Source organism: Paramisgurnus dabryanus, chromosome 11 (assembly GCF_030506205.2).
Source record: "Paramisgurnus dabryanus chromosome 11, PD_genome_1.1, whole genome shotgun sequence".
In the NCBI taxonomy this organism is placed as follows: Eukaryota; Metazoa; Chordata; class Actinopteri; order Cypriniformes; family Cobitidae; genus Paramisgurnus; species Paramisgurnus dabryanus.
In genome coordinates, this window is record NC_133347.1 from 27,626,355 (window position 1) to 27,653,783 (window position 27,429).

Here is a 27,429-nt window from a genome sequence, read left to right on the forward strand (position 1 = left end):
GCGCTTTTCTAAGCGGATTTAAAAGAGGAACTATATTGTATGGCGGAATAGCACTTATGGGAGTACTTCGACTCGGCGCAGTAACACCCTCCCTCTCCCATTATGAGAGTGAGAAGGGGAGCGGACTTTTCAGGCGAGTCGAAGTACTCCCAAAAGTGCTGTTCCGCCATACAATAATATAGTTCTTCTTTAAAATCCGCTTAGAAAAGCGCTACGTTTTATTTTCTGTGGCGCGCGGCGACACTTTGGTAGTGTATGGCAGATTAGCACTTTTGGGAGTACTTCGACTCGGCGCAGTATAACTCTCTCATTATAAGAGGGAGAAGGGGAGCAGATTTTTTCAGGCGTGACTTTTAACTGCACCGAAGTACTCCCAAAAGTGCTATTCCGCCATACATTATAGTTACCCTTTTTAACCCGCTTAGAAAAGCACCAAGTTTTATTTTGTGCCTCCCATATTTGGTCGTATAACTACTCGTTTTAAATGGGGAAAACGTTGGTGTGTCTAACTTCATCTCTGTTTGGTACCATTGAATGAACTGGGCTAAGCTAAGTGCTAGCAAAGTGTCGCCGCGCGCCACAGTGCTTAAGTGCACACACTAAGATGATAGAGGTATGTGTCAACTCATCTTAGTTAAGGTAATAACATAGTTTAATATGACAAAACGATGGAGTATTCCTTTAAAGCAAGAATTACAGTACATGGGTACAGCGGGTAAACAACAGACACACTAGTTTCACTAGCAGCCAGTTTTCAAAATTACATCAAAGATTATGGGGGTCCCCTAACTAAGCCTCCCCCAGACACGCCCCCCCTTCTAGTATAGGGTTGCTGTGATTTCACAAAGTAAGGTGTGATCCTGGATCAACATTTTTTGTTTGTCCTGGATCAACGTTTTAATCAAAGAAACCCCAAATTACCCTTAAAGGCTCTCTAAGCGAATATGTTCGACGTCACTTGTTGTTGATATTTGAACTGTTTTCAAACAAATGGAGCGTAGCTAACTCCTCCCCCTCCCTTCCGTGCTTTCGTGAACACGACCAACCCCCACCCCCAAATCCTTCTTGGCGTTTATTGGCTGTAAAACTTCGTTTTGTTTCATGGTGCAGGTTTGGCCACTGTGTGTATATTGAAGTTTGTAGAGCCTGGGCTGTCTACAGAGATCGCGTTTTTTTACAGTTTGATCAGCGGTCAGGTAGCAAGCAGATAGTGAGGAGATGTGTGCTGTATGTAACAAAAAATGTTTTATGGTCTAAAACGCGTGAATTCGCTTAGAGAACCTTTAACTCAAACCCTAACCATTTTTTACCCCTCAAATTAGTGTGAAATAATAGTTTGAGATGAAAAAATATTTTTAAAGCCCCTAACCCAGGGGTGCCCAAACATTTTCCTACCAAGGGCCAAAAATCAAACCTGACTGAGGGCCGTGGGCCGAAAGTAAATGTTGTTATGTTATATTGAAATTAAAGTTACCCTGATTCTCCTCATTTATAATTTTCTAATATTTAAAAAAAATATTAGCAAACATTACTCTGTTACTCTGTTACTCTTAAACAATCTCAGTTTTATTTTCAAAGGTAACTGTTGTAAAAAAGAAATAAATCTCCATTATTAGCCTATAGTACCAGAGTTCGTTGAGTTTCATGATGCATGCTATACACCTTAAAGTATTCATGTACATAAAAAAATTCACTTTAATTCCTTGCATTTAATTGCAATTTAATGTACAAATAAAACAAAAAAAATTACATTTTAGAAAATGTTTATTAGAAATATGAACATTTGCATCAAAGTGGACGTTTATCCCTTTTCCTTATCTCACGTGCATGACGGGCAAAAAAAAAAGGTCATTGTGGGCCAACTTTGGCCCGTGGGTCCTAGTTTGATCACCTCTGCCCTAATCCTAAATCTAACAATTTTTTCTAAGTAATCTTTTGTAAGTGCTTCATAACAGACAAAATGTTTGCCTTAAGCCCTACAGAATGCATGGCTAATTTTTCTGTACCTACTTTGAGGGAAAAGACAAAGCCAAGTTTTATTTGGTCAGTATTATGTCACAAATGCTGTCGAAAGAGCTTAAGTCACCCAGAACACTCCTTGAACTAGAAATGTGGGTAACACTTTATTATAATGTTCATGATTTAACATTAGTTAATGTATTAACTAACATGAACAAACCATGAGCAATACATTTGTTACAGTATTTATTCATCTTTGTTAATGTTAGTTAATAGAAATAAAGCTGTTCATTGTTTGTTCATGTTAGTTCACGGTGCATTAACTAACGTTAACCAAATTTTAATAAAGTATTAGTAATTGTTGAAATTAACATTAATAAAGATTAATAAATTTAGTGCAGTTCATCATTAGTTCATGTTAACTAATGCAGTTAACTAATGTTAACTAATGAACATTATAATAAAGTGTTACCGAAATGTGTATAACAGATACTTTGACACAAACTGTTTATCCTGCACACTGTGCTCTGTTTTTGGTCATTTGGAAGGAATCTATATTCTTTTTTTTACCAGTCTTTCCTCTTATCCTCTTCTCCGACAAGTTTGGAAAGTGAAATATTTGAATGATAAAGGGTTTACAAAAAAAATCTGCATTTATTACTTGTGTGATGTTACATATTTGTGCATCACAACATGAGGTTCAGGTTCAAATCGAAATCAAGAAAGCTGCGATTTATCTTCATGATAATCTCATAACAACCTCCAATAGTCTAACCACTTATTTCAAAACAGGACCCTTAAGTGAACAATCTACAAGGGAAACTTTTCGGGTTTCTCTACAGGGAATACAAACGGTGCCTCAAAACTATTGGTACTGACTGTATATCAAAGTGTGGGTACTTGCTGCTCTCTTTACCAAAGTTAGATGTATCAAAACCCTACTACAAACAAACACGCTGTCATTTCGAATGCTCCCAAATAGCTTTTGGATTTTTGAAGTATTACGGGCAGGCCCGTTAAAAAGCTATCCCATGATGCATCACAGCATGTAAGTAGTTGTTGTAGAACACCATATAGAGTCCCATTCTGGGTGCACTAGGTTTTTAATATTAATATACTGGATACTAATAATGTCACTTAAGGTGTATCACACCTTAACATGAGTATTTGAAGTTGCATTAAACTAAGTTTACACCCCAGAGGAAGGAAAACTTCACAAGCATGGTTCATAGACTTATGACCTAACACACGCAAAAAATATAGCCTAGTAGGTTTTTAAAGCACCTTTATGTTGACTAAAGATATTAGCTCACACTTCTCACTCTTATTATACCATACTTATAAAATACAAAAACCAAGGGCGCTAAAAGAGCAATTAGCTTTTACAGCAATATGCATTTCAGCCATTAATTTAGCTGATATCTAGAAAATCTTTCAGCTAGTAAATCTAATTCAAAGCTGACATGCATGCATTAGGCTGTTGTACTGTAGCTGGCTGCAAGGGAATGCCGAGGAATATTGTTTTACTTTAGAAACCCATACATATGAATGTTTTCTACGGGATGCTGTGCTTAAAATGTATATAACATATAAATGCATTGATTGAAGCTATCCACTGTAATCCACTGGGGCAACCTGATCATATACAGTATGGCATAAAGGATAATTATTTTACAACAAAGCATTAAATTTAACACTCAGGAACATTTGCAGACTTAATGTTTTTTACTTAAGGGACCTTAAATGTTGTCTCTAAATAAAAAATCTGAGAATGGAGAAATTTGATGGATCATTTTTAGAGGATGAATTATTGGGAATTTACAAATCTGAACCTAAAAATGCTAAAAGGAGAAGTCTAGCAAGAGTTTAACTGGTGTATGTTTCTGACAATCATAGCAACCTGTTGATTATGACTTTATTTTTTGCTGGCCTTCATACAAGAAGCATGTCATCATTACCTTATTTGAATTCCTAAGATTATTAAACATAACATGTCATTACAGTTCATAAACATGATGCACATATGAATGTACTGTGAGATATAACAGGTTGAATGAATGTATACACCTTTGTTGTTTTTATCAACCAAGATTCACACCCACAGATTGATAAAACATTCAGTGATTGTAAGCATTACTGAGTTCCTTATCAAAAACGGTACCCCATGCCTTAATGTAAAGGACATAGTGATGGTCATTGTGCTGTTTAACAATATGTAAACTTAAGTTATCATGTGTGTGGATTATGTGTAAAATCTATTATGTCATGTTTGTTTGTAAAATACATTATGGTCAGCTAGATTGTTTTGTTTTTGTAGACCAGGGGTTCTCAACCTATGGTCCCCTATGGTCCACTAATGACATTGAGAGGACCACCTTTCCAAATATGATATGAACAAATTAATAACAGAAAATTGAAAGCGTACAATATGAGGATCCCCTAGGTTCTACTTGTAAACATGCAACAAAAAGTTGTAAACTTGTAAACATGCAATCAAAGGCGACACTGCTTGACGTTGTGACTTGATTGGTGGTGAGATATTCAAACATAAATGGGATTTCAGAACATGCATTTTTGACATGGGTTTTTATTCACATAAATTCATAACAACAATTTGATGCCAAAATAAGATATGTCAATTGAAAAATAAATAAACATTTTGTAATAGTCTACCACTGCCTATGTGGCCCACCAGATGGTGCTCAAAGGCCCACAGGTTGAGAATCACTGAGCTAGACCATTGTTCATATTGTTTACTGTGTTGTCTTTCTGTCATGTGTTGTCATTGCCTTTTATAGCTTTAAAATGTACTTTGCAAATCTCATTGTCTATTAAATCAAGGTTGGAAACTTTGTATTATACAGTGGGGTTAAAAAAGTCTGAGACAACATTATAGCCTGAAAATAGATTTAAGATTTAGTGGTGGCCGGTGACTTCTTTTTCAAGCACGATGCGACATTCGTCACAACATGTATTTAGCCCATCGTGTGTGGCTCGTCATTTCAAGATATGTGTCCGGCAGGTCATGTAAACTTATGTGCATCACGTGTGATGTCAAAATATGTGCCTGCTGCAGACGCTTCAAAGGGGTTTATGATAAAAGAGTTTACTGTTAAGTGAGTGACTTGCGAGTATTTCGTGAATGTGAGCGTCTCTTTTATCATAAAAGCTTTCGATGCATGTGCAACAGACATGTATTTTGACAAGACTGTTTGCGTCCCTCGGAAGAGAAGTCACCGCACGCCACTGTTAGGATTTAAAATGTATTAAACTGCTATTTTAATTGACAAATTCTTATTTCAATCAACCAGTATTATAGGAACGTAATAGCTAGAGGTCTCTGAATTTTACCTTACTGTACACTACGGGAAAGTATGAAATGGAGTGAAAAATGTGGAAAATTAGCATTATTATGTGCCAGAAAAAAAAAACTGATTCTGTCTATATTCTTTGTTGATCCTGGAACAACATTCCTGTACAAATGCAAAGTCTTTACTTAAACCATAACCTACCCATTAAGTCTGAGAGAAATAAAGGTTTATGCATGAACCCTTAATCCAGCTCAACGCCTCGCAGACAGAACTGGAACAGTGTTTTTTACAGGATCAACAAAGATGTCCTACCTGTCAAAACCAATGTGACCTTAGAAGTTATCATTAAGGTGGACCCTATATCTTTTAAATCTTTGACATACAATGTCAATTTAACAAAAATAAAGATTTAAAAAGCTACAAAAATAGAATAATATATAAGCAGTGAAGCATGTTATAAAATCGATAAATCAGGGGTTAAATAAAATAAATATAATAAAAGCATTAAATCTTAAGAGCTCATTTTAATGAGCTCTAGGCCCTGTAGTGTCATCATTGCAAAAAAAGCACAAACCAAATTTTTGAGCATTTTGCTGAGAATGTAGCTAGTAGTCAAAAGGCTGAAAGCAAAACTTGAATGTTTTCTCAGTATCACAAGCTTGCTTTGAACAATTTGTATTTTAAACAAAAATGATTTACACAAATTAGTATTGGAGGAGGTTTTTTATTCAAGATATCTAAGCATGTGTACTTGAAATGTGTAAATAGTGTTTAATAAATACAATCTAGCAGTTTAATGTATTTGTGGTTTTTGTGTCTCAAAAAGACTGCTTTGATTTTACTGTGTGGTATCGGACTGAAAATGATTGACACATCTGTTGACCAATACGGAGTCAGCTGTTGGGAACCAATGACAGGAGAGGGCGGGCCTAATGTGTTACTTCATTTAACTTTGCAAATAATATTAGATCTCAGACTGTTTTAGTCGACGGCCAAAACTTTCGCGTGAAAGCACGTAGGCTAATCACATCTCCAGAGTTTTCGAGAATTACAGGTAAAGTAGTCTATATATGTGACAGAAATGTTAAACGTTATTAAAGATTATGAATAAGTTGTCAGTAATATCTGACAGATGCAGGCCTCCGCCTGTTACACACAGTAATTACAGTATTACGCTGACATAACGGGTAAAATCGCACTGAAAATATGAATAACAAATCGAAATGCATTATTTATTCGAATTCACAAATCTCTCTATTTTGAAGGGCTGGTGAATATGAGGTCACTTGACATAATTGTTGTGTTGTGGGTGATTTCTGTATGTCATATCACTACATCCACCTGCGATAAGCTTGATCGTGAAGACGCAGAATTCTGCAGGTGAGAGGGTTCACACTCGACGCATGCGCATAAATGCAAAATGTTTGTTTAAATAATATTAATTATTGTGTAAAACTTACCCGAAGTGTACTTACTGTGATGTTTTGTTAGTAGACATTAGTGATAAAAAAACAAATTTGGACGGTTTTATAAGGTATGCATTATGTCTGTGAAGTCCGGGCTAAAGTCTCATAATCTAAAGATGAGAGCATTAAAGTTTGATTTCAATAATTAATTTCATATTGATTTTAATCTATGATATGATTTTACTATTTATAAAAAATACAGAATGTTCTTTTTTATTGTTTACAGTAGGATGATTATGTAAAATAATAATAAATAACAAAAAGAAATTGACTTTAGCTAGGTTTACACAGACTGAGTCATATATTTATTATATTTCGATATTATAATCGATAAGAGGGATGCTTCTGTAGAATGCAGCTCCAATCCAAATCAAACACAGCAACCAGCTAATCAAGTTGTTCAGGGTTACCAAAGGGGTTACTAACATAGTACAGGCAGGTGGAGCAGGATTCAACTAAAATATGCAGGGTGGTAGGTTTCTGGAAACAAAATTGAAGATCCTTGATCAATATCACATATAAGTATTGCAGAGTAAATGTATGTGTTTGAACCTAGCCTGTCACTTTAAAAGTAGTTTTCATCGTGTAAAATAATACATCAGCTAAATGACAGGTTGCTATTTATTTTATTACTAAATATAAACCAGAGCAAGATATTTAACATTGCCAACAGTACACTGAGATATTTACTACAGTAAAAAATAAAAAGTGATACATGTGAACTACACTGAAAAAAAAAATATTCGTTCAATTTACTCTTTTTTTTAAGGTAAGTGGTCGCAACCAATTTATTTAAGCTACATTTAAACAAAAGTTTTTTGTTTTGTTTTGTTTTTCAAATTTACCTTTAGAAAAATTTAGTAAATTGAATGAATCATTTTGTTTTCTGTGTATAGAGGGAATCAATGACACCCCTAAAAGAGCCTTTTCTGACAGATCAACATTTATTTATAAACAAAAAAGATTAGTAAAGTAAAATAAAATAAAAAAACTTTTATTAAAACTGTTTAATTTTTTTGCAATCAATTTATTTAAGCTACTAACAGTTTTAATAAAAGTTTTTTATTTTATTTTACTTTACTAATCTTTTTTGTTTATAAATAAATTGATTGCAACCACTTACCTTAAAAAATTGAGTAAATTGAATGAATCATTTTTTTTCAGTGCAGTACAGGCCAAAAGTTTGGACACACTCACTCGTTCTTTATTTATATATTTTTCCACATAACATTAACAGAATAATAATAAACTCATCCAAACTATGGTATAACACAAATGCAACTGTGGGAATTATGTTGGTGACTGAAAGCATCCAAAATAAATCAAAATTCTGTTATATTTTATCATCTGAAATGCAGTCACCCTTTGCCTAGAAATTGCAAAACCATACTTGTGTCATTTTATCAAGAAGCTTCTTGAAGTTTTACTTTAGACTGAATTTTAAAGAATATTGAAGGACTTCACATTTAATCTGGGCTCTTATTGACAGATTTTTCTTTAATATTCAGTCATCTATTTAAAAAATAATATAAAAAAAAATTAGTTTTCTAATAACAAAATTAATCTGTTTGGCACAGGTATAGTTTTTTTTTCTACAAATGTAATTTCATGCATTTAATCATACACCTTTAGATTAAAATATTTTTAAAATCGTAGTTTACATTTTGGTGTCCAAACTTTTTTTCCTGTACTGTGTGTGTATATATATATATATATATATATATATATATATATATATATATATATATATATATATATATAAATGTATATATGTTGGTGACTGAAAGCATCCAAAATAAATCGATATAAATATATATTATATATATTTACATTTATATGAACTCAATTTTAGCATATGGCTGTATTTATGGCAAGACCTGGTTAATCTATAAACAAGTTGATCCATACTCACGTTCAGGGAAAAAACGATTTGGCATCTCCAATTCACCTAACCTTCATGTTTTTGCCTGTGGGAGGAAACCGGAGTACCCGAAGTAAACCCACGCCGAAACAGGGAGAACATTCAAAATCCACACAGAATTGATATAGTGGCAATCCTCAAGGAGTGTTTGACTGGGGTTAATTTCCAAGCCATATTTCCTTAGATTAAATGATTTTAGAAATCTGGTTTGTAGGCTGGTGTGGGACGTGCAGGACTCCCTCAGATCACTGAGTCATGGATGCTGAAGCAGCCGGACCCACTCAAAACCCACACAAGCCTTCCAAACCAAACAACTTACTCACCGGTTTAACTTTCAGCACAGTCATGGACTGCATTCACAGTTTATACTGATAACTATGTATTGAAAACTAGGATTTTTTAAAAAGAAAAATTAAACAATTTAGTTTATGTGTTTAAATCAATACTTGTTAATATATTTATACCATATTTTCTACTTTTTAGCGGAGGTTTAAAGGTGACATATCCACATTTGGTTATTGACAAATGCGCAATAATCCCAAAGAAGTTCAGAGAGAAGATGACTAAGGAGTGGGGACCTCCACAAGTTCAACTGACAGGTGCTAAAAAGGTAAGAAAAATTTACTTCTTAACCTCTTACTCACCACCTTTTGTGTTAAGTGGTTTAGGATTTAGTCAGCGATTAGTAATGAGTTAAAGGTCAGGTCATCTGCCCGCACAGTTTCTTAATAAACATAAGGTACAAGCTTCTAAAATATCATGTACTGTATGATGGCCAACCAATAGAAAATGAAATAAAAGCCCTTACTTTGTTATTTTTAATTTTTACTGCTGTTTTAATCCTGCTATTGGACTATACCCTTTACTAAGTTTCATGCTGGTATTTTTTCCGTGTCCAGAAGATGGCACAAGTGTTTCATTACTAAAGCATGTACATGCTGAGTTAATGTTCAACTCTTCTGAGTTTGATAGAAACCGAATAGACAGTTTTACTAATCTTATGATCAATTCTAAACTTTTCAAGATTGAAATTCAAGCATTTGTGGTGTTCATTCTAGTCATAAATGATTTGATTGAAATTATCCTGTAATACTGTTCATGTTGACTTAAATGTTTCATTCTTTTAGTTTTTAAATGAACTTTGGTACAATGTCTGTATGAAGCCTTACAACATGTTTCAAAATAATGTCTGTGAAGAAAACATCTAAAGACCTTTTTTGGTGATTTACTGTTTTTTTATCATTTTATCGTTTACGTAAAGAACATTTTGTTAAAAATGTATATTGACTGAGTAAAGTCATGTCAACGATTGAAATCAAACTTTGATGCTCCACATCTCATCATTAGATTATAAGACTTTAACCTGGATTTCACAGACAGTGTCATATATTAGAAAATATAAAGACTTTTACAATAGCATAATTACAGTGCGTTAGTCCAATGTCTTATAAAAAAAGTAATGTAATAGTGGTATGTTTGCCAACATACTGCATGAGCAAGCTTATATTAAAGTAGGACTAGTCGCATAATATCCTTTAATTAAAATGTACTTCATTTTTATTTTGCAAGTTTTTGCACAAATATTTTTCAAGTAAATTTAACACATGGAAAATTATGTAAAATTATATTGTAAAAATATGTAAAATTTACATAATATTTTAAGTGCTTTTAAAGCCTTACGTCTTTAATGGCATCGTCCCGATTTAATCACGTAAAATTTCCTCTTTTCTTTACATATTTATTCTTACATACCACATTATGTTGAGCAAGTAAGAAGAGACTGGTCTCAATACTGGCATTAGCACAGTTATTGCTCATTGAGTGAATGAACACACATCATGATTTTCATTGTGTCACCTACTGTCTATAAAACCCTAACAAGTCGTCATTTATAGGGAAGAACACATACAATCGTGTTTAATTTCAAATTCTCCGAATGCAGTCCCATGCAAAGCATTCTGGGAACTCAAGTCCAGTTATGTCTACCAAAATCATTCATGTAGTTTCAACACAAAATCATTAAGTTAATCCTTCTTACAAATTTAACTCTACTATACATGATTAAATTAAGTTGAATTTACTAAATAGTGTGTTTATTTAGAATTACTCAACACTGAAAAAAAATGCTTCATTGAATTTAATCATTTTTTTAAGGTAAGTGGTTGCAATCAATTTATTTAAGCTACATTTAAATAAAAGTTTTATATTTTATTTTACTTTACTTATCTTTTTTGTTTAAATGTAGCTTAAATAAATTGATTGCAACCACTTACCTTAAAAAAAATTTGATTAAATTCAATGAATAATTTTTTTCAGTGAACTTATATTTTATGTAAAAAAAAATTATATTAAAATTTTTTAAATAGAGTTTACTTATTTTATCTCATTAAATCTACAAAAGCGCATAATAATTTTTTACAGTGATTGAGTATACCAAGTTTTGGTAATATCTGTGTTTTCCCCGGGCCGGTTACGGAATGCACTGAAAATAATGATTCATTCAATTTACTCAATTTTTTAAGGTAAGTGGTTGCTTAAAAATTTATTTAAGCTACATTTAATCAAAAGTGTTTTGTTTTGTTTTTCTAAATTTTTGTTTAAATGTAGCTTAAATAAATTTATTGCGACCACTTACCTTAAAAAATTGAATGAATAATTTTTTTTCAGTTTGAGACAATACTGTCTATATCAATATGGTCTGATATGACCCTCCTTCTTCGCAACAAAATCTCTGTCATAAATGTACACTGAGGTAAGACGTAAGCCTGCTCACATGTCGGAGGAAAACCCTGTCTTTGAATTTTATTTTCACCATGTGATTAATAAATGTGAGGCTTACATGAGGCTTTGATTTGCATGTAAACATTTATTCACAAAAAATAGAGGTATTTATTGCACACCGACATTCATACCAAAATGACAGAGATATGAATTTTCCTCAGTATCGCCCAGAACTATATTCAGATGAATCAAATTTCTGTTGAGCTTTATTATTTGTAATCTAAATTTACAGTGTTTTGATAGACAACTACATTCTTTCCTTTTGTTTAAACAATTAAAAAGAAGTTTCCAACTGTAAAGGTTCAACATTTCAACAATTGTTTGTTTCATAAAGGTGAACAATTCAAATACTGTCAGAGAGATGCCTTATCATATCAACTTGACTGAGAAGCCCGTTTGACAGCTGCTAGGAGAGCCATTCAAACTTTGATCATCTTGTCGAATCTGTGCTTTTACGTTTTTGTAGTAAACTTGAAATGGAATCAATTGTAAAGGCCAAAAGCAGAAAAGTATCTTGCCGTATCTATAAATTGAAAACTAAAATTGAAAGCCACTTCAATTTTAGGAGCTAGTTTATAAATTCCATAGCTAAGCAGTCTAGCTTGAAGATGATCTATCGCCCCTTGTGTCTCCCAAACCCCAATTGATATATGGTCATATTATCTATTATACTGTCCTACATGATTCTCTTTTATTGCTGGACTTGTGTCAGACAGCAAAACGGATTACACACAAGATCGAATCAATACCAACTTTATTTACCGGCCTTTCAAATGTAATTCCTGCCATTCTCCCCATTTTGTCTTTGGGACTCTGATAAAAACATATGGTAGGTAGCTGGTGGTCCACACTGAGAATGTGAGTGGGGTCTGGAGACTGTACGTGCGGGTCCGCGTTCAGCAGTCGGTCCCGCTCTCCCGCCCCCTTGACCCACTTCATCACCACGGAAATGAGGGGCCAAGTGGCGACGCAGCGGTCACCGGTTGTCACTTTACCCCCGTGGTGACACCCACCTCATTACCCTGCCTAAGGCATGCTGGGTAATTGAAACGGAGCAAAATGGGCAGCGGTCCAGCACGAACGCCTCTCAGTGGGCTTTTATTACCCAAAACAAAAGCATAGGGTCACTCTAAACAACAGATTTTCCACTCGCAGCCCTCAAAGTAATGACTCAACCCTCAGCTTGACTTAAACTTGATTTTAACTTGAAAATCCATAATGTTTCAGCGCTATCGCTGTCGAAATGTGTTCAAAAATCATCACCCAAGTAATGGGCTTGACTGAATGTTGCCATTTCATTTGCATACAATATGATTTCCAGTGATAACAGGCTTTTGAATGTCATTGTCTTGTTTTTGTGTATGTGTCATTGCATATTGCATGTGGTTTAATGGGATATGTTTGTATTTTGAGCACTGTGAGTCAAAAGTTATTCTAAACTCAGTCCATTATAGACATAATTATGTCTTAGTCTAGCACTTTAGGATGTGCTGTCGAAATAATGTTTTTAGGAACAAAAATAAGTTTTTGGTCAAAAATTAGACTGACTACAAATCCATCTAAAATATTGTTTTAGAAGAGTCTTTGTTGCACATTTCTGAATTTGATAAGCACTGTTAATAGCAAATATATATATTTTTAAAATGCAACAATAAATCAGATGGTAATGTTAATGCTTTATACCCAGCAATTTTGCGTTTAAAAGACGTCTAATAGTTGTCCAAATACAGCCCAGACGTCTAGGCTAAAACAAGGCAAATTTTGGACTGTGATTAAAAATTAAATAAACATTTAACCATAGCCCAAAATAAATTAAATAACAGAAATAAATGAAAGCAAACACCTTGTAATTACTGTTGACTTTGATTACATGATGGGCTATCATAGCAGAAACGACATGTAGGCCTATTGAAATTTAAGTTTATTTTGGCTGGGTTACTCATACCTGGACAACATTATATCAGATCTAGTTAACATATGGTTCACAAACTTCTCGGTGTGCGATCTCAAACTTAGCAATGTGCAAGGCAAGTATTTTGCTAGTTTTAGCCCAATGCAGTTACAATTTTTATGTCCAGCGTTTAAATAGCAAATGCATTTGCACCCATTTGTGCGCCCATGGTTATGCTAGCTTAAAAACGTTCTTTTTTCAAAGGCATTGTTGGCGTGTTGCAATTTTGAGGAAACTAAAATAGATTACGCCATTGATCAACTAAAACATGGTCTAAAGTCTAAACTCAATGGCACAATATTGTTTTTGTTGTTTGAAGAGCATGTTAGTAATATGCTTCTATAAACGGGATGACAACGCGCGTTTGCTTATTACAAACATGGATGTGCAGCAGCACACTAACGTTTTTAAATATGAAAAAATTAAAGGATTAAAATTTAAAGATTATTATTGAGTCTCTTCAACATAAGTGAGGACAGTTTACAGGACTTAAGAAGGCTTGAACAGCTGCTTTACCTGTAGACTGATTAGATTTTTTTAACTTTTTACTGCTTATTATTTAAACCATTTTTAAAGGAACACACCCACATTTTGAGAATTTATCTTATCCACCGTATCCCCCAGAGTTAGATAAGTCCGTACATACCTTTCTCATCTCCGTGCGTGCTGTAACTCTGTCTGACGCAGCCCCCGCTAGCTTAGCTTAGCACAAAGACTGGAAGTGAATGGCTCCAGCTAGCAAACTGCTCCCAATAAGTGACAAAATAATGCGAAGCACTTCTACATGGGCGGAGTGATTTGCTTGCAGCAACCGAGAAGCCCCCTGGTGAGGAGCAGAGAGTTCGGTCAGAGTTGTGCAAATCACTCCACCCGTGTAGCAGTGCTTCACCTTCAGAGAATATAGTTCCCAATATGTTTACTGTTATAACCCATGGTGCTGTCCGAGTGCTGAAATGGCTCTTCACACATTTGTAAATTCTTTATCTCCTGTTTGTTACAACTATAAATTATCTTTACTTATGCAAACTTTTTTTTGCATATTTGTAGATTATTCTAAAAAAAAACCTTTTGAGATAAAAGTGGTCATGCATCTAATTTATCAGCAATAAATTTTACTTATTACTCCATTACAGAAATAATGACTTTTAAGCAGAACCAAAGCTTTTATTACAAATATAACCATTTTAATAATAAAAACAATGCAATTTTTTAACATAAATTTTAAACTGGTGGCCGTCTTTTCCTGCTAACAGTTTTTCCACTTACAAACTGTGCTATATAAATAGGGGATTTACCTTGACGCGAGCGCTTTTAAAGGGGATGTGAAATGAGTCTCTCATTTGTTAATTGGATGTTTTGCCCAAAACACATCCATTACGAGAATAGTAACAACCCTTTTAGACTGTTTGCCAGGCGCATAGACCACTTTTCCGTTGTTAAACTAGCAAAAGTGGATTCGGACACCCCTAAGTGCACTTGCGTCGTTTGGTTTAGACAATCCGCTTACATCGTTAAAATAGGGCACTTAGAATTTGAATCAAACAAAACATTAAGGGGCGGTTTCCAGGACAGAATTTAAAAACACATATCTTAACATATTCATTTCATTGTTTTGTTTGAAGATGCACACCATTATTTTTTTTTGTAAGGTATGTTTGTGAAAACTACTTAAATGTCCTAATATAACTAATATAAGGCCTAATCTTGGATCAATCTAAACCCTGCCATGTTAAACTACAATGTAGTGCTGTGGTTAGACAGCTTTCTGAGGTTTAATTACACAGAATTTATGATAAATACGTGTTTGTTGGCACATCTTGCACCCCCCAGTTTGAGAACCAAGGACCTAGGTGGCTATTGCTTGCTGTGAAGGCATACAGTGACTTGGTTTCTAATACATGGGAAACCTAAATGAAAAGAAAAACATTTGTAACAGTAGCTGCCGGTTATTAATGTTAGAACTGTTAATGGTCCTTTTGGAATAATTTAAGCAATCCTCTGCTATAAGTTTACCCTCCTACTGACAAAACACAAGGAAATGTTATCAGTGTTCTTCTGTAGGGATTAGTTGTGTATCACTTGTTAGGATAATCTTTGGTTTCTCTCTTGCGATGATACCACATGTTCTCAGTTTGGAGAACAGACCATTGGCAGCATTCTGTGTACCAACACTTGTGTGTGCTGCTTGTGCCATTTTTCAGACCCACAAATATCTTCATTTACATGAATAAACGATTTCTCCTCTTTCTGTCTTTTCCGCATTAAGAATGATCTGTTTAGCAAAAATCAGCTCATTTGACAAATATGCATGCACAAGGATTTTGGCTTTGACACCTGAAATGACAGATCGAATATATTAAGGTGCATCATCAAGCTCTTTAAAATACGCAAAAAGCAACTGTAATACAGATATTGTGACAGATTATTGATATGATTTTCAGTTTTATAAATCTAAACTATTTGTCTGTCATAAAAACAAGTTATATCCAAATTTGAAATGTAATCCCACTGTTCTCCTGTATAGCTCAGTTTCTATCAAGTAATGATGGGGCCACCCAACACAAAACACAACCAAATCAATAAAAAATTGTTATGCTTTTCATGGCCACAGCCGGTTAGAATGAAAACCAGTGTTCGAATTGAAGGGGGTCTGGGGGGGTCCCGGACCTCCTATAAGCCTTAAGGGACCCCCCATAAAGCACAAAAATATAAATTAGGGGGGTCCCCTGGTTTTTATTAAAATTAAAATACTACATAAATTTAAAATCCTCATTTTGCGTGTCACAAAGCGATACTGTCCGTTATTTGTCCCAATTTCGCAATAAAATAATTCAAATGACTTCTGTCTGAAATATAGACACTCTCAAGTGCGCCTCATGCTGTTTTCTGGAGGAATTGACAGACGAGTTAATGTCTCTATCTGCGTGTGGAGTATTTTTTATCTCAGTTGCGGTAAGAATCTTTAGTAATCTTTAGGTTTAAGGGTTTTTTAAAAAATCTTCTCAAACAATTATTTCATAACAGTGGCAAAGCTATTCACTCAGACTGACGGCTGGTCAACCCAGTCACACAAAATATTTTATTGGGAAAGCAGAAGAAATCACGCTTAAATGATAATAAATGATAGTCTCTTTAATACTTAGCCTATCGCTCAACTACGCATCTTTCAGAAATAAATAATTTGTAGAAAGTATCTTTTGCATGTGTTTTTTTAAACCTTTGAAAAATGTCGCATGGCCGAAGTGGGACTCATTTTCAGCCCTGGAGTTTCATATCTTAGACCGGCCCACTTTAGTTCACCACTGACTATATTAAAATAATATAATTAAATCCTCAGTGCACTATTCTTTGCAGCCTTGCAATTAATATATTTTCCAAAAATATAATTTCCAATTCAATGCAAATAGTCTAAAACAGTTATGATTTTGCCATAATCGTGCAGCCCTACCATAAGGTATTTTAATATTATTCAATTAACCTTATTCAAAAACTGCTGAAAGGGAACAAATGTTTTCCCCTATATTTTTTCCCCTAGAGTTTTGCATGAAATAGATGAAGAATAACTATTAATAGATTAATCATTGTTACATATATAACTTACCGGTAGATATAAAAAAATACGACGTTTACCTTTTAGAGGCCGTTCGAATCAAGTTGCGCTCAAGTTTATTTTAAATCTAAACGTGCGGCAAGTGCACTCAAATATAGACGCGTCTAAAACAAAACTCGTGTTCACAGGCGACCGCTTTGAAAAGCAGAAGGCGGCGGCGCGTCATGCGTTGTCCATGCGTTTTAAATGAATATGGACCCTAATTATGATTATGAACGCAAGAATTACTTCGTGATCGGAAGTTGGGGCACAATCAACTTGGTCATAAAGCGGTGGGGACGTATACCACCCGCAAATTACGCGAGTGGGGCTGCTGTGAGTGCTGGGGACAGCAACCTTGAACCTGGTGGCATGATAACTATCTTTAAAATTATGTATCTTTAAAAAGATTAATTATATTTAATTTATACAGTGAAGAAAACAGTGTTATTATTCATTTGATTCTATTTATGTACCTAAATACTATAAGATCTTGCTTTATTTGTAACTTTGTTCTTTTCTATTTTTATATGCTCATAATTTCCGAAAATTATTCGATCTATGACTCAAAAAACGCAATGTAATCATCAATTTAACCACTACTATATAGTGAAATTATGTAATTTAAGAATGAGTCCACCCTATTTCACCCCTATTCTGTTTAAAAGTTCTGCCCTTGCCAGTGTTTCACACTAATTTGAGGGGTAAACATTTTTTTAGAGTTTGAGTTAAGGGTAATTTGGGGTTTCTTTGATTAAAACCAGGATCAGATGATTGTTGATCAAGGACGATCACATCTTACGTTGTGAAATCACAGCGACCCTATAATGAGGGGGGTGGAGCTTAGCCGGGGGTGGGGCTTAGCTAGGGGACCCCCCATAAGCTTTGACATAATTCGAACACTGATGAAAACTCATATTTTTGTAAGGCTACGTTTACATGGAAACGATCTGAAAAGAAACCGCAAAAGTGGTGTTGCGTTATCACTTTTTATTCCGCGTTTATACGAGCATTTTGAGGGGGAAATCTGCGTGCATATGGTGACGCAAAAGTGTGTGATATTCGATGTAGTATGCACTCCAGGCGGCTAGGTGGCAATGTGAAGCACTGACACACAACAACACCAAGTCCGTGAGCCTGTGTACAACCTTCTTCCTGGTTCTCCCAGGTCTCATTCAAAGCCGTCTGGTTTGCCTCCGACGAATTGGCGCATCAACAGTTTCACTGAGGTAATTAATGTGCCTTCTCTGATCAGTAATACTTGCTGTGAATAATTCGTACAACTGCTGGAAAGACTTGTATATTTATCAGAGCTGCTATGGCAACTTGAAGGTCCGACGTGTGGAAATAATCTGACATGTTTGTTGTTATTTTCCTGAACTGGCACATGCCTGTGACGTAAACGCGTGCGCGACGAGAGCCACCGTGAGCAGACTTTTGCGTTTTTACTCTTTAGACGAGAACGCGACGGTAGATCGTTTTTAAGATTTCCACTCTGAAGGGTGGTTTCACTTTGTTGCGTTTTTAAGCCCCCAAAACGCCGTCGCCGTGTAAACGAAAGGCACATCCGATAAAATATTTTTACGTTTTTACCCTCGAGCGTTCTCGTGTAAACAGGCCCTTATTGTGTGATATTACTTCATACTGTAAGCAACCATGCAACTGTTTTAATGTCACATATGTAACAGTGCCAGGTAACATACACAGTGTAAATGTTTTATTAGAGCTAAGAAACCCATGTATTATTTATTTTATATTATTCCACAGAGATGTTGAATGCTTTATTCTGATTGGTCGAGAAATTGTTCATGGGTGTTGATTATTTTTTAATAACCGCACACCTAACCTTTAAAATGTCTTACAAATAGGCACCAGCGTGCACACCAAAGCTTTTACGCCTGCGACCGGCGCATATTTTTCAATTGTTTCCAATGGAAGCGTGGTAGTTTTAAAACAGCCAGCAGCTGGTGTATTTTTTCCGCGCTGAAAGCCGGCGCTCTGTGGTTTTTCCGTGCTCAGCGCTGAGCGTCGAGAGTTAAAAGAGATTCAACTTTGAGTGAAAAGCTCTGCTCGTCAATGTCAGTTCCATAGACTGTAAAAAAAGATAGACGACACGACGCCGCCTCCCACCATTGTAATGAATTGAAGCCAAAAATGTCCGACCACGGTCGCCGCCATGTTACGTAAAAACGTCAGTTTGGAGCCAAGGCATGCGCAGAAGGAATCGTCCGTGGAGCCAGAGGCGGAGCCGCGGTATCAAACTTCCGCCCAAACGCCCGCACGACCAATTCAACCACGTCAATCATAACGACACGCCCTGTTTCTATAGCATCAAATTACATGCTAAAATGAAACTTACCACAATAATGAAGACTTAAACATATACCAGCGTGATAAAAACTACTTTGGACCAAAACCATCTTTCGGAAACTTTTATTGGAAGTGTAAATAATTTTTTTATTTAGAGCCGAGTCCCATTCGTTTGAATGGAGAGGGCGGGGTTTATGACTTGTACTGCAGCCAGCCACCAGGGGGCGATCAAAGAGCCAGAGGCTTCACTTTTCAAGGCTTATGAGGCACACCCGGTCAGTTCTCACACGGCCGGCGCTCAGCTGAAAAAACAGCTGGCATTCAGTGTCCTGCAGGCGTTTTCAGCCACGTAAAAAAGCTTTGGTGTATCCTGCCCCTAAATCTGCATTATCCAATCACGGCACTACCATGTAGTGCATAGAGAAAGAGACAAAAGTAATTGACAACACAGTAGGGTTTCAATTGCAACAAACCACCATTATGGTGATCAGTGTTTGCATTTCATCAGCTCATTTGCATTTAAAAGGACACACCCAAAAACGCCACATATTTGATCGTAACTACAAATTGGCAATTTTAACATGCTATAATAATTATCTGTGCTGTATTTTGAGCTAAAACTTCTTATATATGCACCAAAGATTTATTCGACATCTTAAAAAAGTCTCATAATATGACCCCTTTAAAGTATACCAGTACCATTGTTTTGTCAGTGCACACCCAGAATGTTTTTTTTTTTCTGAGGCACGTTTATAAAAAGCTCCTTAAATGTCTTAATTTAACTACGGCCCAATCCTAGCTTAATCTAAGCCTCGGGCCTACAAGAAGTATCACTGCATCACATTCTAATAGAAAATCTCTGAACTTTAAGAAGGACTTTATTTACAGTGCCCCATAATCTTAACGGGTAGTATTTTTAAACGCAACTTTCCTCAGAAAAATCATGTTAACTTTTTAGGCTCATGCCCCCTGCGGCTGTTCAAAGTATCTTTGGCATAAGAAAGCAGCCCCTGTGGTTCATATAGGGACTTCGACTGTTTTATTTGGTGCTTAGGAGAGATGAGCATGAGGTTTGTAAACCATTACAGTGATTAGAAAGCGCCTGGATGCGATCTCCTGAGCCACCTAACTGCGCTGCTAATATCTCTCTTTCTCTCTCTACGAGGACGATTTCGTACGCTGTGCTTAAACCGTGCGTGGGGGCGTCGAGAGAGGATTTCAATGTGAACCATTTCTCTCTACTTCCTGTTTTTTTGGCTTATTTCAGTGAAACTCTCTGTTCTTTTCTGCTTGCTGCCTGTAATGACGACAGGGGCGGCATCTTCATTGCTAAGCCTGGCAGTGCCCACGGCTGCTAGTCGTCTCAGCGCAGCACTGCCCACTCACCCACGCTAGCTTTGGCACCAGCGCGCCGTAGCAGCGTACTATCCGACATCCGAAGGTGGGGTTCCTTTCCGGAAGACCCTGAGTGTCTTTCCCAGGGAAAACCCACTCGTCCACCCATGCAGGATTCCTGAAAGGTCTTTCGCTGTTGGGCCTCGTGAACGATGGAGGAAGAGAGGGGGATTCGAGTTTGCTTTTTATACTCACAGTGGGCGAATTGCTTTAATTTGTCTGTCTTTGGAAAGGAGGGCTGAGATAACAGGGAAACAATAGTGAGAGTCATGTGTATATATCAAGGGCGGTTGTTACAGGACGTGTGTTCACTGAAGATGCAAAATTGTCATTTAACTTTGAATGAAAGGGACTAGAATTAGAGTAAAAGTTTGTTTTATAGTTTGACTTAACCATAACCCATGGTGTTTGAAAAGTCTGGGGAAAGTTTCTATAGTGACTATACTTCTTGAAGTTAGTTCAGTATTGCTTGTATTAAGCAAAATACAGGCTCTTCTGGCTTTATGGTTAAAGATGGCGGCGCGCACGGACGCAGCGGCTTTTGGCTATCGGTCTCAGTGTTTTGTTTATATAATTGTATGGATATTATTGAGTGTTAGAAGGAGTAGGAGTGAAACAAAATATATCTACAATCAAGCTATGTTGAGGAAGGTGGGATTCTCATGTCGGGTGGATATTACGACGGAGTATCAGCGGTGTCACAACATTCCGCAGAGTATAGCGAGATCACCGGGTTCACCCTGGATTATTGTCGGGTCTACGAGACGGCGTAGGCGGCGGAGAGAGCGTAGGCAGAAGCGAGGCTGCAGGGGCGGCCTATTAGTTCGGCTAAGGAAACTGCCTTTCAAACCCTCGCTACCAAGCATCTTCCTAACTAACGCCAGGTCTATCGTACATAAAAGAGACGATCTGGAGTTACTTATAGCGAACAACCAAAACATCAGAGACTGCAGTTTAATGATCATCACAGAAACCTGGTTACATCCACTTATCGCGGACTCGGCTGTTCAGCTAACCGGCCGTTCTATACACCGCTACGACAGGACTAAAAGCTCCGGTAAGAGCAAAGGAGGGGGGCTTTGCATTTATGTTCATTCAGACTGGTGTACAAGCAGTAGGATTATATATACACAGTGCTCCCCGGACTTGGAAGTAATGATTGTGCAGTGCAGACCATTCTATATGCCCAGAGAGCTCACAACGATGATTATATCTGCTGTGTATATTCCCCCAGGTGCTAATGTTAGCACAGCGCTCACACAGCTTTACAACATTATGAACAAACAAATGCAGGTTCATCCAGAGGGAGCTTTTATTGTGGCTGGGGACTTCAACCAAGCTTGCCTCAAGTCTGTGCTTCCTAACTTTGTTCAGTATGTACAGTGCTCAACCAGAGGGAAGAATACATTAGACAAGGTTTATTCCAATGTGAAGCAAGCCTATAGGACAGTACCATTTCCACACCTAGGCATGTCAGATCACCTCTCACTTTTTCTGGTTCCTGCATATACCCCTCTCAGGAGGAAATCTAAACCTGTCATAAAGAACGTACAAATCTGGCCTGATGGAGCACTCTCTCAGCTTCAAGATTGTTTTGAGCACACGGAGTGGAGCATATTTGATCATCTTGACCTACAGGAGTACACAGAGACTGTTCTGTTCTACATAAAAAGCTGCACTGAAAGTGTAACATTGGAGAAGCGTATCCGGATATATCCAAACCAAAAACCATGGATGACTTCAGATGTCCGTAAACTCCTGAGAACCCGTGACCATGCCTTTAAGTCAGGTGATAAAGAACAGTACAGTGTGGCGAGGGCAGAGCTGCAGAGAGGCATTAAAGCTGCTAAGAAGGCTCACAAGAGGAAAGTGGAAGAACAACTCGCCAATAACAACACTAGGCAGGTATGGCAGGGACTTGAGAGCATTACCAACTACAAGGGCTCCACACCTGTCATCACCAACGCTGATGCATCACTGGCTGAGGAATTGAACATCTTCTTTTCCCGCTTTGAAAGTGAGACACCATATATAGCAGCACGACCACCACAGACCTGCAGCTACTACACACTCACGCTCCAGGAACATCAAGTGCGGCAGGTGCTGAAGACTGTGAACACCAGGAAAGCAGCAGGTCCGGATGGAGTACTTGGTAAGGTACTTTCTGCCTGTGCTGACCAGCTTGTGGGAGTTTTGACTAGGCTGTTTAACCTCTCACTGTCACAAGCCACCATCCCTCAATGCCTGAAGACTGCTATCATTATACCTGTTCCAAAGTCTCCTGCCCCAAAGTGTCCAAACGACTACAGACCTATCGCTCTAACATCAACTGTCATGAAATGCTTTGAGAGGCTCATCTTAAATCACATTAAGTCCTGGCTCCCCCCAAACCTGGATCCACATCAGTACGCCTACAGGAAAAATAGATCTACGGCGGACGCCATCAATATTGCTCTACATACAGCACTTAGCCATCTGGAGCAGTCAGGGAATTATGTCAGGATGCTATTTATAGATTACAGCTCGGCATTTAATACCATAATACCTGATATCCTAGTGGAAAAGCTGACCACCATCGATATCCCCCCTTCCATTTGTGCCTGGATCAAGAACTTCTTGACTGACCGCCTTCAAACGGTTAAGGTAGGCACCACCTGCTCTTCCACCTTGTCGCTCAGCACAGGCTCCCCTCAGGGCTGTGTGCTGAGTCCTCTCCTGTATTCACTGTACACATATGACTGTACATCCGCCCACCCATCAAATACCATCATTAAATTTGCTGATGATACTACAGTCATTGGCTTAATCAATGGAGGTGATGAGACCGCATACAGGGATGAGATTAACAGGCTGGCAGGTTGGTGCACTGAACATAACCTACTGCTTAACACCAGTAAAACTAAAGAAATGATCATTGATTTCAGGAAACACAAGGAGGAGGGGGGACCAGCACCACTGAACATCAATGGAGACTGTGTTCAACGAGTGTCCTCTTACAAATTCCTAGGCATACATATAACTGAAGACCTCTCCTGGGCTGTTAATACATCTGTTGTGGTAAAAAAGGCTCGGCAAAGACTCCACTTTCTTAGGGTACTTCGAAGGAACCATCTAGAGGAGAAACTGCTAGTAGCATTTTACCAGAGCACCATTGAGAGTGTTCTGTCTTATGGAATTACAGTATGGTATGCTAACTGTACAGTGGCGGACAGGGGACACCTGCAGAGGGTCATTAAGGCAGCACAACACATCATAGGCAGTCGCCTACGCACACTGGATGACATTGCTAGTACGCAGTGTCTCAGAAGAGCTAAGGCAATCACTGCCGACCGCTCACATCCAGGTCAACTATTGTTCAAACTTATGCCCTCTGGCAGACGATACAGGAGCATTAAGAGCAGGACAAACAGATTGAAAAACAGTTTTTATCCTTGGGCCATTAGGTCACTGAACTCTTAATATCTTAAATCATGTGCAATGGCAGAACATATTGTTGTTTCTCTTTTACTCTTTATATTTTATATTGATTTTAGTACTTTTATTACTTATCTATTTATTTATTTATTTATTATTATTATGCACTGGCCGGGTAGGCAATGTAATTTCATTGTATACAAGATGTACAAATGACAATAAAGATTCAATTCAATTCAATTCAAAACCTGCCAAAGTGAAGTCATAATAAAAACAAATCCTCATCCAGTGGTCATAAATGACTAGAAAGGTCATGTGAAAATCATATGAAGTATTTAAAGTCCCCATGTGATTAAAAAAATCTAGTTTTTTTGTTGTTTATATGTGGTGTTTTTATTAGGCTTTAAAACAAACCATGTGCAAATTCATCATTCAGCACCATTGCTTAGGATTTTCTCCATCAATTTGGAATTTTCCAAAGACATTCCTGCAAAATAACTTATCACATCAACATGGTTGAATGAGTATATCAATAGTTCAAATCATAGGCCCTGTCCCAAATGGCACACTTCATGTGGACTTTCGGTCTCGTGGCCTTAAATTGCGTGTGATCGCTTAGTCCACAAGTCCGTAGTGTGTCTCAAGTTTTTTTACGCTTCTAAGTGTGCTCATCAGCGCCCCCTTTGCACCCTTGATGCAGCCTTTATGCACTTCACCTACCCAGATGTCTTTGCGAAAGAGCAATCAGACCAATCAGACAATGGAAGGGAGGAGTTCACACTAATGGGACACTCGAGTGTGTCCCAAAATACGACTCTGGTGCGCCCTCATGGACTCACATCAAGGGTCCCTAAGGTCTGCACTACATAAGTCCAGAGTGTGCCATTTGGGACAGAGCCATTGATGTCATCTATGGATGCTGCATAGACTCAGTGCTGAAACGATTGCAGCACAGCTGCTTCAGCTCTACTTTTGTAATGCTCACCTATGCAGGGTGAGTGTTGTAACCTGCGTAACATCAACGCTTAAAATAGTGCTGCAAATCTGCAAAATTGAGCATTTTGTGAAAGCAGTTATGTGTCTGAAACTGCCGAATGTAGCATCTATTTACTTTTATATCTATTTTATATCATGGGTGTGCGATTAAGTAGAGGCAGGGTCTTATTCGCATATTCATAGATCTGCGTTTGTCTTGTGTAGACTGCCTACTAAAGGTCTGGGAACCATGGCAGCTTTAAAAGGCCAAGGACCACCCAAGAGAACATATCACTGACACGTAAAGTGAGATTTTGGACTATCGTCTTTATCAAGGTTATGCACCCATGTGACGTTGCTGTGCGCATGGTCACGAAAACTTACGTTTGTTAACGTAATTTAGCACCGCAGTTTTAAAACAAATATTTTTAAGCCATTGAAACGCAAACATCAGAGCTATATGCGCACGCTGTTCTTGTGTGAGAGTAGTGCGCAAGCCGCACTTCCGCTACTTATTAACCTCGTGAGCATTTTTCCCTCTTTATTTGCCTTAAACAAAGCGGGCGTCTAAAAGAGAAATCACGTGTAACTGTGGTTTTACACCAGCCACGGTGTAAAAAGTCGTCTACTTTGCCGCTTGAACATTTTGAATGCATTTGCGCGTCGAGAGCGAAGTAGGCGCGCGGAAAATCAAGCATTTGACGCGCGTCAGAGGGGAAATCAGCTTCTTGTGGGAGGGGCAAGTGCTATGCGGTTGTCTGTTCGCAAGTTGGCTGATGTTGATCGTGCATTCATCGAGAGAGTTACCGGTTTGTATTTGGTCACCTTACTATAGGGGAAAATAGTTTAAAAAACGGTGGGAATGCCGCGGGTCGATATACGTCACGTGACTTAAAAGTGAAATGTGTATTTACAACTTACCAGGTTGCCCAATGTCGGATACACATCACCACGGGGAAAATTAGGCAATTGATACTTCCGTTTCATGGCTACTTTGACATTGAAATCATTCGCGTTTGACGCCTCTACCACGGCTGGTGTAAACGCAGCATAACAGTTATTAGATCCAAAATTTGGTCTTAAAGGGGAAGTTACCTAATTTTGCTCATGTTTTTGTGAAAATTTCTCACTGCTCTTGACTGAATCACATTTCTACCTTTAATAAGATATATATTGTACATTATTCTTTCATAACTGACTGTTAATCATCAGGGAGCTTGACTTTTGTTTGTTTTTATCTTCTTTTTTATGCTTTATGCTTTTAAGTTTTTTGTGACTGCCCTATGGGAACGCAATCTTGTAATAGTGTTTCAAAATGACCAAAACAAAATTCAGATGCTGTGCTCTGAGGTCGATCCGCTGGTTTCCAGTTATGCCATCTTATCGAGTCCCAGTTACGAAAGAAAAGGCAGTCACATGACTATTTTTGATGCGCATTGAGGATTTTATTTGGTCTTTTTTATTGGATAAAAAATGATCTGGCTCATTTGAGTGCATAAGCTTTGTATGCACATTTTCAGAATTTTTCATCCAGCATTTTTTTTTGTGATACTCCAAAATGCGTATTAAAATTGGTGGATGAAAACATTATTTATTTAACATTTTAAAACAAGGAACTTAATCTTGAATCAGGTTTAAAATTGATTATTTGTAGAAACCTACATTTATAGAAATGTTGTATTTTATTTTGCTGTATTTTACATACGTCATTATATTTACTAAATCAAGTTACATTTTATGAACATTTCCCAGAATTCTAAAATTCCTACCAAAATTTGTAAGACTAAGAGTGCATTCAATAAACTTCCCTTCCTGCTTTTTCACTTCAAATTCAGCATCCTGTGAGCATTCAGGTCAGTTTCCATCTTACAGATTTAGTGAGCCACAATCAAGTTCTATTTTTTGCCCAACTGCTATCTGATGAGATCTCTGTGAATGAGGGAAGGTCACTTTTGTCTGCTTAATAGTAAATCTGCCATTACTCTGTGGGCGTCCCGGACATGCAGGATTACAGGCTTTCATTCAGGATAGACACCAGTTTCTCTCTTTCTCCCCAGTGGATCTTTTTGTCATAATAATAAACATATTGCTTTGACACCGGACCTCATTTATACAGTCATCATCGGGTGTGCTTACACAATGCCTGTGAATCACACCGAGGGTCTGACACTGCCTCTAGTAAGAGCAGCAGCAGATGTTGGCAAAGGATTGACTATGAATATTCAGTTAAACGGGATGAGAGGCACACAACACACACACACAGAGATAGAGAGAGATGATGTAGATGTTAAATAACGGAGTTAAGTGGAGAATATCATGGATGTAAAGATTCCATAGTGTAAATCTATAGGATGGAC

The 27,429-nt window shown here is 37.2% G+C and overlaps 1 protein-coding gene across 1 annotated transcript in view; it reads left to right on the forward strand.

Annotated features, from left to right (window-relative positions):
• Positions 1–6,193: 6,193 nt before the first annotated feature.
• LOC135729808 (phosphatidylethanolamine-binding protein 4) overlaps positions 6,194–27,429 on the forward strand; it is a 166,883-nt gene continuing 145,647 nt past the window's right edge. The window contains exons 1-3 of the mRNA XM_065247670.2: positions 6,194–6,324; positions 6,536–6,650; positions 9,141–9,267. Of these exons, the coding sequence (XP_065103742.1) occupies positions 6,547–6,650; positions 9,141–9,267 (231 nt within the window). The 5' untranslated portion in view covers positions 6,194–6,324; positions 6,536–6,546. The remainder of the gene's footprint in view (positions 6,325–6,535; positions 6,651–9,140; positions 9,268–27,429) is intronic.